Source organism: Chelonia mydas, chromosome 1 (assembly GCF_015237465.2).
Source record: "Chelonia mydas isolate rCheMyd1 chromosome 1, rCheMyd1.pri.v2, whole genome shotgun sequence".
NCBI lineage: Eukaryota > Metazoa > Chordata > Testudines > Cheloniidae > Chelonia > Chelonia mydas.
The window spans coordinates 187,625,897-187,639,098 of NC_057849.1; the positions used below are offsets into that span (position 1 = coordinate 187,625,897).

Consider the following 13,202-nt stretch of genomic DNA (forward strand, 5'->3'; position numbering starts at 1 on the left):
TATTTGTTGAAACACTGTATATCATCTGCAACTATGTACTATGTTAAAGCTCAAGATACACTACTTTGTTACTGTGCCCAACTTAACTTACAGACTTAACTTCTTTTTCATGTTCATTTTTAAATTGACCTATGTTTATAGCAGCCAGACTCTCCTGAAATTCTATTACCCATTTTTCCAGTATCAATGTTAATAGGCAATATAGAACACACTTTCAAAAACAACCTCCTTCATTGTATCAAGCCTAGCTTTTGCTCTTTTCACAACAAGAAATCTAGTCTTCTCAAAGCCATTCATGGTCTTCTATCTACCTACCCCACCTCCTACCTCCTTTTTCAGATCAAGGCTGCATTTAACATTATCATAAATTTCTCAATATCTTTGATACTTTACTAATTGTTAAGAGCTCCACTCTTCCAAAACTCTACCACCTTCACCTCCTTCCTTGACTCAGATCTCACATTTGCCCCCTATAACCTGGAATTTAGGTATTTGAATCAGAATTAGAAAACATGCCTTATAGTGACAGACTCAAGCTGCTCGATTTATTTAGCTTAACGAAGAGAAGATTAAGGGGTTATTTGATTACAGCCTGTCTATATGGGGAATAATATTTGATAAGGGACTCTTCAGTCTAGCATAGAAAGGTATAACACGATCCAATAGCTGGACAAATTCAAACTGGAAATAAGGCATACATTTCGAAAAGTTAGATTAACCAACCATTGGAACACTTTACCAAGGTCATGGTGGATTCTCCATCACCGGTAACTTTTAAATCAAGATTGGATGCTTTTTGAAAAGATCTGCTCTAGGAATTATTTTGGAGAAGTTCTGTAACCTGTGTTATACCGGAGATCAGACTAGATGATCACAGAGGCTCTTTGTGGCCTTGGAATCTATGAAAATAGCTCTAGAAATCTGATGTTAAGTTAAATGGGAAATTTGGCATGCAACTATGCATTTGACTGTATGGCCAAGAAGTAGTTCATATTTTTTTTATGTTAAACTACTGTAATTCTTTTATATGCTTTTTTTTTTTTTTTTGGTGCATCTATATATTTATTGCCCTATGTATGTTGAAACTAAAGTTTTGTCCTTCAACTGAATCTAAAGTGTGAAGGGAAGATTAACTCAAAAATGAAATGTAATCTTTTAACCCAGCTTTTTTGTCCTGATTTTACTAATATAGTTCGGAAGCACAGGGAAGAGATCCCTCAACCTGATGAGAAGTGTCTACAGAAGGAGGTTATAAACAAAACTGGGTGACTGAGAAGAGGTACTTGTTATTACAGATGGGTTTTATAATGGTTATGACCCTTGAAAGATATTTAACTCTTTAACTGTTGTTTGGCGCAGCTGTTAGTAATAACTGAATTGTAGATTCCCCTTTTTACTCAAGCAGGTAAACAGAGGATCATAAAAGAAATTTGATAAGTAATTAGAAAAACAGTATACATGGTGAAATTAAATCATGGGAAACTATTTCTCCCCTCAAAAAAGGAGTTTGTCTCATACCTTATAAAAGGAAAGAGGATTGGAAAGTTAGTTTGGGAAATTAATACTGTCCACCAGGTACAGAGGAAGGGAACAAACGAACTTCTCTTCATCTACAGGACTTGGTAAAGTAGGTCTTCTTTCTGCGTTCTGTATTGTGCTCATTAATCTTTGATTAATAATCTGATTAAATAATTCCATTTGAGCCTGTTATTTGACAATCTCCAATCCTTATTAAATTCAAACACACAAGATCATTTTCATTTTTGTAGACAAAAGAGTGGGTGAGATAATTTGGAGATTAGAACTTCAAGAGGAAATATTCCAGTTAATTTTGCTAACCTGGGTTATTACTTTAGTGTTTGTTCTTCAGATGCTTTTGTTTTCCAAGCCTGCTTCAAGTTGCATTTTCCTAGTTTTGCATTCTCGTGAATAGGTCAGTAGCAGTGTAAGACTAAGCTAGTTAAATACTTACCCATTTTCCCACCACAAGAGACTACTTTGTTTTAAAGAATGGGATAGAATCTAGAATAAACTCTATAAGCAAGAATCAGCAAGACTACCTTTACCAGGGGAAAATTTAAACACAGACTGTTAGGGAGCCATGAAAGCAAGTTATTTTCCCTATAGTAAAATCATCCAAACTATCATGCAGCCATCTGAATAGGTCATGGGCATGTGTCTCCAGAACATAGCCCATATGAAACACTTTGGTAGCCCTCTTCTGAGGCTGGTTATTCAAGCCTTCCTCTGGTCTTCAGACAAACTCTGTAAAGACATGAGTTTGAGTAACTTCCTTTGTACACATGCAGAGAATGTAAATACCCTGCTCCCATTCTCGGATATCTATACTGACTTCCTTTCTATTTCACAGCATTAATGGAAAGATCTACTCTAAAAGATTCTCCCATTTGCCTCCAAATCCTCAATCTCTTACTTTCCTGTACATTACCAATGCTCTTTAAAAACTGGCTTTTCTTCACAGTGGGGAACAGATCATGGCTTTTCAATAGCCTTGCCTGCTGAAACAGTCTTTCATTGCAACCAATTTAATTTCAAGGCTATTCATATCTCAGGATTCATTCTCTCTGGTGTATAATTCTTTCCCTACCTACAAGTCAAATCTTATTCACTTATCCTACTGGTTAACCTATGTTGACCCACTCTCCTTCATTTAGTATTCAGTTACCAGGCAAGCTGCACCTTAGTCCATTTTTGTTCCTCAAGCGCAAGCGTCTGGTGACAAACTTGGCTTCCTGCACTTCTCTAGATGGAAATATGCAACCCTACCACTGGATATCTTGGCCGCATCCCCCATTTCACAACTATGTTAATCTGACTGGCCCAAATGAGTATGACACCTGTAAGTTTTCTTCTTCAGAATCCTGTGACTGTGGTTGTTTAAAGTGACAAAAACCAGCTTCTTTAAAACCAAGCATTATTTCTTCACCTAAATATACAAAGCATGCAGAGCAAAAAGTTAAAACAAAAGTCTACGTGCATGATTCCCCTTACCTAATCCTTAATCTTTTATTGTAAACGTTAATATGTTTCATCTAGACCAGCTACGTCCACCTCTAACTGGAAGAAGTATGCGCATGTGTGATGCTCTGCATGCTTGTCAGCTCCCACCTACTCACTGAGCAGCTAAGCCCTGCCCCACCAACCACACATACACTTCCCAAACGAACCTTCAACATTTTGGATCCTCTTTGATCCTAGGCTTAGCCATGGGAGAAGTAAGCCATTCTATTCTGGATGGAGCCAAATAATTGGCATTCGCCAATAAACCCTTTCCCCCTGTTTTTCCTCAAGGATTCTTATCCATTTTTCATTTTGTCATTCCTGTTAGGTTCATTTAACAACCCTTTTGATTCAACTCTATGCACTCAGGCAGGATAATATCACACAGGTAATCTGAGAGGTATATGACTTGTAAACACCAAACAAAAAGCCCCAACACATTCTCCATATCACCACTTTTCACTTCTATATGCCACAAGTTTGGTTTGTACTTGCACAATATACTCTAATCCAAATCTTGTGTTTGCACATATAAGTGCTTCAATGTAGACACTCACAACCGGGTGGGGAAGGGTTCTCCCATTGCTGTAGTTAATCTGCATCCCCAAGAGATTGTAGTGAGGTTGACAGAAGAATTCTACCATTGATTTAGCAAGTATACACTGGGGGTTAGGTTAGCATAATTACCTCGCGGGGTGTAGATTTTTCACACCCCCTGACACACAAAGCTAGGCTGATAAGTCCCTAGTGTACACCATCCCATCGACCAGGGGCTCTCAAACTTCATTACACCGCAACCCTCGTCTGTCAACAAAAATTATTTTATGATCCCAGGAGGGGGACCAAAACCTGAGCCTGCCGGAGCCCCACTACCCCAGGTCAGGGGGCCAAAGCCTGAGCTTCACCCCTCTGGGTGGGTGGGGAGGCGCAAAGCTGAAGCTCAAGGGCTTCAGCCCCTGGTAGCAAGTCTAAGCCAGCCCTGGCGACCCCATTCAAAGGGGGTTGCGACCCACTTTGGGATCCCAACCCACAGTTTGAGAACCACTGCCACAGACAGACCGAGGAGTGCTGATTTAGTTTTGTATGGATGTTATACAATATAGTATCACACTGCGTGCCAGTAATGCTAGATACTGCAGTCAAATAATTTTATCAGGCACATTCCCAAAGAGATCACAAGCTCACTTAATATTAACAACAAAGACAATGTTTTATTGAACAAATCTATGTACAGTACAAAAAGTTTTTTAAAATGAAACACTACTGTTGATTTATTGCAGTTTGATGGCTCAGTTTTAATTTGTACTCTTATATAAATGAAAAGTAAAATAATTTAACATTCAACAAGGAAGCACTAATTTCCTTTCTTGCTGAACCTTTAATAGCTTTTACAAATTAACAGAGTCCCAAAATGCATACACTGCATTTAGTCAGAAAGGTGTTATACAGTACCAAATAAATTAAAAAAAAAAACAATACTACCCCTTAAAAGTCTTTCATCCATACCACTGATGTTAAACAATACAAGTAAATGAGTACAGCTGAACCTTCATTGTGATATTAAAATCACAAGTTTTATGTTATAAATTATCCAAACTATACAATTTATAGGTTTTTTTTTTTAAATGAATATGGCTAAATAACCCAAGTACCAGTAACCTTTCCCCACAGATATGACCATTTTCAACCTACTTAGCACAATTATTTGTGGAGGGTGCCTATCAAGCAGCAACTTTTGAAAATTAGAATTTACATGACCTTTATAATGGAGTGTGTTCAAGTAGTAACAGATGAGCTCTAAAAAGCTAACTGCCAAGTCAAACCAAGTTTAGTCCACTTGGAGGAAGATGATTAAAATACGATAATCTGCACAAAAAGCACACAGACCTTGATCCAGCAAAGCACTTAAGTGCATGAATAACTTTAAGCACATCAATACTGCCATTAACTTCAATGGGACTATTTGTATACTTAAAGTTACACACATTCTTTGCTGGATCAAAATCATTTATCAATGTTGGAGTAAGTGTATTTTAAATTACACAATATGACACTTAGTGTTGGAAAAAAACAAATCCTAGATTTGGAACTTTTTTAAACCCTAAAAATTGCCAACTCAATTTAGGATGGTGTCTTAAATGTCTCTGAATCCCATAAAGCATGTATAATAATCCCACACATTAGAAATATTTTATTTTCAAAATTATAGTTGCTTAATACTTCAACTGAGTACGCCAACAGGTAACATTTTACAGAAGGGACAACAACATGTCTTTTGAACGAAAATCTGTACTTCAAAAAGTTACCTGCCACTTACTCCTTTAAGTGTTTGCCTAAGTGAAATAAAAATCTAGATTTTTCAAAATTATATATACTGAACACATGTGATATGAAGACTGTTGTGTGCAACACAAACATCTTTAAACAAAAAATGAGTTTAACAGGTAGAAAAATTATGGTCACAGTTTTATGCATGTGCATAGATGCACATAAACTACACACTTTAAACCAAGAAAATACAAATCCCTATCGTGTTTTTGAAGCAACACATGGCGCTTTAGTACCGGCGAAAAAGCATCAAAGATTAAGTACACTTAAAGATTTAATACATTTTTTTTTAAATCTACTGACCAAGTTTTCAAGTTTTTATAATTTAATACTCTAAAATAACCTTTATTTTTTCCAGATGTATTTAAACTAAAACTGAAGCTAAAAAACAAAGATGAGCCTGGGAATATTCTAAAGAAGATAACCAGGTTCTTAAAAGTTAGTTGGGTAAAAACTTTACAGTAGATAAGTATGGAAATACATTTGACTGACTTGTTTCCTTAGTTTCATTTATTTAAAAAAAAACCTAAAATTTTATACACGATGCACTTTATCTTTTAAATATAAAACAAAAATGCATTCTTTGGTGCCTCAGATGTCATGCAGATCTTTCTAGAAGTGCCCCAGTCATTGGTATTAATGTAATGCACACATACCTGTGATCATAATTTTATACCCTTTTACTTTTGGCCAAACCCAAGTTAGAGAACCATTTTCTAGGATTCAAGAAGTAAGAATCTGAGTTAGCATTCTTTTTTCCTCTAAGCAAGGGGAAAAGGAAGGAGAAGTTATATGAACATCTATTTGATTATACAGAGGATTACTAGCAGAGTCATTTTTCAACTATAGTGTTTCAAGTGTCAGAACAGCCTACTTTACAATGAAACCTTTCTGTGTTTGCAAATGTGAGTTGTTGCTACAATGAACAGATCCTGTATCCATATTTTTAACTGGTATCAATTCTCATATAATCTGTTGAGTAAGTGAGCCAACTGCCTTACTGTACTGTACACACATTGTGATGAATCACTCAACGAGCAAACTAACTGAGCTGGGAAAGCCCTTCTGTATTGTCCTAGGTTACTGTGAAAATCTGATTCATGCCTCCTGTTATCAATGATAATTTATCAATGATAGCTTCTGCCTCTCTGAATGTACCCAACCTTCTAGTTAACAGCACCAAGCAGGGTCTGAAATAAACATAGTTTGTGTAATCTACAGAACAAGGTAGCATAGTGAGTGGGTAATTTTTCATTGCAGTTGAAAATCTGAGCACTTGCAACATTCTCCTTTGATGAAAACTCTACTCCTGGGGGAATTCTGCGCCTCTGTGCATGCACAGAATTTATGTCCCCTGCAGATTTCTTTGCTTCCCTGCAGAAAAATGACTTTCTGACAGGGAAGCAAAAAGAGCAATCATGAGACCCTGCCTGCAATATGTTTCGGGTGCCCAGGGCAGCCAGCAGAAAGGTAAATCACTGTGGGGCAGGGGGCAGGACTGGGGAAGCCCCGGCTGGTGGCACCTACCCTGCGTTGGGCTCCGCTGCTAGTCCCAGCTGGGTTGGGGAGGACGGGACTTCCTCTTACCCTGCATGGCATCTGGGGCCATGTCAGACACATGCCCAATTTCTCCCCTGGCTGTAGGAAGCTCTGAAAACTCTCCCCACTGCGCTTCCTGAGCCCATCGCTCCTCAGCTGGGGGAAGGGGTGAAAGGGGAGGTTAACTATACAGGGAGCTGCTGCTGCCCCATCCACACAACTCCTTTGCATCCAGACCCCCTCATACCCAGACCCTCCCGCCGAGCCTCCCGCCCCAGAACCCACTCCCTCTGCACCTAGACGAACCACCAACAGCTGGATCCCCACCCCACTGAGCTCCACTCCCCCAGCATCTGGACCCCCTGCTCAGCCTCCCACACCAAAACCCTCCTGCCAAGTTCTATTCCCTCCCCACACCCAGACCCCCCTCCACTGAGCCCCAACCACCTTCACCCGGACCCCCTGGCAGAGTCCCATTACTGTTGCACCCAGAACTCTCCAAGAAGCCCCTGTGCATCCAGATCTCTTCCGCACCTGGATCCCCCACTGAGCTGCCCGCACCCAGAAACCTCTCAACCCAAACCTGGATCCCCACACACTAAGGCCCTCCACACTTGGATCCTGACTGGCTGAGTCTGCCTGCCCACACCTGGTGCACCTGGCACAGAGAGACAGGGCCCTGGGCTGTTTCTCGGGCAGGTCCTGTCCTTGCACTATGTTACGGGTGGGTGCAGCCTCATCGCCGAGTCCGTATCCTGGGGTGGAGGGGGAGCTGCACAGTGATCTACCACCTCCGTGCAGCCAGTGGCCTCTGCTCCCCAATGCCATGCTGGAGCCTCCACATTTATTTCACAAATGAAATTTGCAGAACATTAATATATTGTGTGCAGAATTTTTAATTTTTTGGCACAGAATTTTTGGCGCAGAATACTCTCATGAGTAAAACTCAGAAATGCCTTTTTGTTTTGTGTGTCTTTAGGTCTGTTAGGTGACATATTGAAACTTTCCATCCTTACAGACTCATTCTGGATGTCACTTTTACCAGCAACCTTTTGCTGGCCAAAGTACTTAAACACTTTGCTTTAAATTGCTGAGCTCTTTCATTGGTTTCTGATAAGGACCACCACCTTTTTCAGAGAGACTGCTACTGCTGGCTGTACTGTGTTAAGGTTGATCTGTTAACATTTTCCCATTCCTCCTTTACATGACAGAGCATTACTTGGTAAATCAAAACTCAGTGCTGATCACTGAGGGATGCTGAGTGCGTATAGAAGTTTCTTCCTGATCTATTTTTGCTAATAACTGACATTCTTTGCTTTTTCCTCTGTTGTTCTATCTTCATTTAACTCACATTTCTGAGAGAAAAGCATCTCTATTAAATTTTATCCATCAGTCATACTAAGAATTAGAGGACCTTTATATTTGGGTATTATTTTAGCGCTATACTCCAGTTCAAATTCATCTTTCTTCACTCCGGGCATACATTTATTTTTTAGCCTCAATCTGTATGAGTTAGTACCAGCAGCTGCTGTACACATACGCCTTGTGTTAAATCTCACAGTGCCTGTAATGGACTTTTTATTTAACATTTCCAAAAAGTCAGTATGTGTAGTTTTGCCCTATACTTTAAGTGGGCTTTTAAGTGCATCTGAATTGTGTCTTGTACAGCTGATATATCTAATATCAGACTGTATATTCTGTGTTTTAACTTTCTGGCTATTGGAACACACTGTCCATCTTAGACTTCTCTCTCCACTCTTTATTTTGGATTCTGAACACAAGTTTATTAAATGACCTCCGTGAGTTTTCGTTAAAGACACAAACTTTGAAAAAAGAATGTCCATTTCCTCTATCAAATTTTTATCCATACCATGAAAATAAATGTAATGTTTCTTTAAATTAAATCTTTTTAATAATGTGGAGTGACACCCTCTGAACATGCATGGATAGGAAGGGTCTCTCTTATTAAAACTTTTTAATCCAGTGTACAGGTTACAGTGGTGTTTCTTTCTCTAAGGCAACAGCCACTTCTCTTCTCGGCCTGCTCAGCTGAGTGTTTTATTTTTCTTAAGCGCTCATGCCAGACACACTGTGCTGCTGTTCTTTGATCATACACTGAGAATTCATGGGGCTTTCTGGATAACTGGTACTTTGGGGAGTTTGTAGCAACCTTTCTGGACTCAAAACCTGCACAGCTCCTACTATTCCTGTGTGAGTTCTATCTCGAAAATGTGCTTTGTCTTTTATCAAGGTCACATTTTTCTTTAGTAATCTGAGTCTGCTTTATGATTAAGGCCATCTGGGAAACAGCAAACTGATGCTTCTTCGTGTAGTGTTTTCTCACACCACTCCTCAATTGATACATCTTCCCGCAACATTTAATCAGGCACCTGTAAAATAGATTAAGTTTGTTAGGTTTCATTTTGTTCCCATGCAAATGGTGCTTTAAATTGAAATTTTGCTTGAGTTTGTCAACATGCCTAGTTTTGAACATGCAAGTAGAAAATGCATAGATTAAACTACCCAAGTCTATCTTGTCTGAATGCTCTCTCATCAAAGCTGTCTGGCTGATTTTTAACTCTCATTTCTTTTCCTAAACACTTAGTTTGACCGAGTTTATCTTCTGGTTTATTAAAATACTTGGTTTTTATTCAGGTCATTACCACTCAATGTCTTTTTTTAAATCTGCTCTGTCTTGAAGCCTGACTGTTTCCAAGGACCATTTCTCTGTTAGTTTCTATCTCTAAACGTATGCATCTAGAAGCATTGTAAGACTTACTTTCATCATCTGAATCGAATCCAAAGAGCGTCTGACATTTCTTTTGTGCAAGGTGAGCCTCAAGTGCTTCTGAGTTACAGTAGATGGTCAGGCAATTCCCACATCTAAATCTTTCTGCTGATTTGCTACAAGCTTTATCTTGCTCAGAATGGGCATCTATTTTATCAGTGACAGTTTTTCTACGTTTTGGCATGCTAATGTATCGTTCATCAAGGTAACTTGGAGGCAACGGTCTAACATATGGTTTTGTCACAATTAAGCCATATGAAGTATTTTCAGTTGTCTGATTTGGTTTGGAAGGTGACTGAGAGACTGCAGCAGTATTGTTTTGTGGTATATCATTGCAGTTCTGTAAAACTGGTATTGACCCATTTTCTGTCCTTGTTTCATCTGCCACTCTGTCCAAAGCTGCATCTGATGAAGCTGAACAAGTCTGCTCTAGTTCCATGTGCCCATTGACCAGTTGGTCACGAACATTACAGTTTTCAGAATTTGGCTGTACTATAGGCATCTTTTGGTCTATCAAGCTTAAAACTGTAGCAGTAACATCAGATGAATTTTCACTCCCATTCTGAATTACATTGTATGCTTTCTTCTCAATACTCTGGATATATGTCTTTGGTTCTGTAGAGTCTTTCCTTGCCTTCCAAGTTGGAACTGGTAAATCTACAGCTTCTTTTTCACTACTAGATGCATCTTTTTCTTGAAAACCACAAAGTGACTCTGATAGCGTATCTGATGAATTTTTTTCATTTACTTCAGAACACTCTGTTTTGTTTAAATAATGCTGAGCCTCATGTTCATACAGCAAAGGAAGCTCTTCAAAAAGCTCACAGCACTCTGCAAAATTGCACTGAGCTTTAAAAACACTATGACTTTTTGTATGTTCCGCAAGCTCAGTGGACAGCTTAAATCTCTGATTACAGTTAAAATGTAAACAAAAGTAAACATTTGGATATACGTGTCGCTTCAGGTGGTCTATGAAATGCTGAGAATCTGCAAACTTTCTCTGACAGAACCGACATTTTCCTTTATTCCACTTCATTATATGCTGCTGCACCTTCAGATCAGTTGGGTGAGCTTTTCTTGCATGTTTATTGAGAAATCTTATCTTTTTAAACACTCTAATGCAACTGTTGGCAGGGCACTTGAAGTTACCTTCTTGATCCATAACATCCAGATCCTTTTGAGAGCACAGAGCTCCGTTTACTTTGTGAAGTATAGGAGACTCTTGACTCGGGCTATCACCACCCTCAGGCAAACTCTCCGTAGTTAAAGGTTCAGGAGTATTATTTAAACAGTTGTCACAACTGCCATTTTCAGTAACATTATCCTGTTTGCTTATATGGTTTTCAGCCACATCCAATTCCTGGTCATGGTTTTGTACTTCCGTATCAGTACTTGGAACTACTGCAGCCTCTGGTTCATTATCTTTAGAACAGTTAGAATTCCCATTTTCAAAAGAGACAGATGCATGAGAGCAATTTACTTCACTTAAAGCAGGGGTTTCCTGATCATCATTATGGGTAGCAGCAAGATGCTGTCTTTGTATTTTCTTGACATGATTTCTTAAGTGCTTCAGCATGATTCCTCTTTGCCTGAATTTCCTACAGCATATTACACATGAAAAACTGCCCTTTTTCTGGTGAGCCTGTGCATGCCTCACAATGTGACCACCAAGAAATTCCCTGTTGCATAATGCACAACGGTGTCTTGGTACATTATGATCTATTTTAGATGCTCCAAGAGCTGCATGGTTCTTTCTGGCATGACCTTTAGATTGATCTTCAGAGGGGTCTTCAGGGTCAAGCTCCCCATTACTTAGATCTGTTAAAGAGACAACTTCTTCACTCAAAGCCTGATGTTCCATCGGCTTCTCTGTATTAGCAATAGAATTTTCCAGTGTACTTTCACCTAAGCCAACAGATGCTTTATCCCCCAACAGTGATAAACAATTCTGCTTGATCATCAAAAAATTCCAAAACTCAGGATCAAAAAACAAACCTTTCTTCAAAATTGGAAGCAATTCAAAACGTACACGGTTCTGAACAGAACTAGTGTGCTCATTATACTCTTCATCTGCACATTTATATAGATGTTCAACATTGTAATATGATTCTAAGGTGCGCTCAAGAAAAAAGATAGACAGCGCACAAATTCGGAGTATCTCCAAGTCATTTGGCAAAAAGTGAGCAATCGTTTTATATATGAGACATTTCATGATTGGATCATCACGAAGGTCCAACTGCAGAGCACATCCACATATTTCAACACAAATCTGCAAACCATCTTCTCCAACCTGCAGAAAAGAAATTAAGATTAATTATACATCATCCCCTGCTTTTATTGTTGGCTTGCGACATTGAATGCAAAATAAAGCAGGAGCAAACAAACAAAAATTCAGTTCTAAAACAATACTTGAATTTCAACATAACTTTGTTTTAAAATATTTCAAAGCTAAGCAGAATTCAGAAGGCATCTTAGTTGCAAAGTCCTCCAAAAGCAGATTTTATTAAATTATATATAAATAAAGCAATAAAATAAACTACAGCTATGCCGAGCATAACATTTGGTTTGCACTGCAGGCTGCATATCTAGTGCTGTCAACAAAGCTTCAGATACTTTTGTACTGCACACTTCTGTAGTCAAAGAGACAGCAGTGTTTTGGTTAAGGTTTGCTGAAGCTTGGGCTCTATAAATCTGTCTCCATCTTGACTCATTTAACTTGTACTGCATAAAAAATGAAAACTACAAAACCTTTCAAAGGTGAAAAGTGATTTTGGGTGCCCAACTTGACTTATCATAATGGCCTGACATTTCAGAAATGGTGAGCTATCACCCTGAAAAATACTAATCACTTGAAATTTAAACTACGCCCTTAAGTGAAATTTATAATTAACATGTGTTTCTGAAAATTCCTCCTATCTGAGATATAAGATATTTTGATAAAGGAAAAATTTGGGAACAAGTTTTTATTATAGCTATATGTTGTATACATCTTCAATATCTATGTATTAACAAGTACATACATATTCACATATTTGTTGGGGCATTTAAAAATCTAAATGGCACTTGAGTGTTTAGTTAAATCTTACTAACAGAGCACTACTAAATTAACCTAACCATCAGGGATATTTTTTGGAGTATTTACTTAGAGTCAAGACATGGTGAACATAACAGAATTGTTTCACTTGTGTATAACTATACTATAACATTAACAAAATAGGTTTAGTATGGTTCAAGTGAAAAAAAATGATTACACTCTTCATGCACCTAAGTCTCAGAATGTCAGGAAGACCGAATACATTTCCACTACTATAAAATCTGCTGTCAGCTGTAAAGTTAGTCAGATATTAGATGTGGAATTTGAGCTATTTGGCACATCAGGATGTGCAATGCTGCACTTTATTACAAACTTCTGTGAGACATGGGAAAGCATATAGGACAAGTACAGGCTGAACCTGGTACCAAATGCCATCAAATGAGTGTCTGAAATACAATGGGTTTTAACATCTTGGTTTACTCTATTAGCTTT

General features: G+C 38.5%; 1 protein-coding gene across 2 annotated transcripts in view; it reads right to left on the reverse strand.

Moving 5' to 3' along the window:
* Positions 1 to 4,212: 4,212 nt before the first annotated feature.
* ZNF654 (zinc finger protein 654) overlaps positions 4,213 to 13,202 on the reverse strand; it is a 62,038-nt gene continuing 53,048 nt past the window's right edge. For both annotated transcript variants that reach the window (XM_037907124.2, XM_043538480.1), the window contains 2 exons: positions 9,668 to 11,966; positions 4,213 to 9,278 (listed from right to left, as the gene is read on the reverse strand). In XM_037907124.2, coding sequence (XP_037763052.1) covers positions 9,271 to 9,278; positions 9,668 to 11,966 — 2,307 coding nt within the window. In that variant the 3' untranslated portion in view covers positions 4,213 to 9,270. The remainder of the gene's footprint in view (positions 9,279 to 9,667; positions 11,967 to 13,202) is intronic.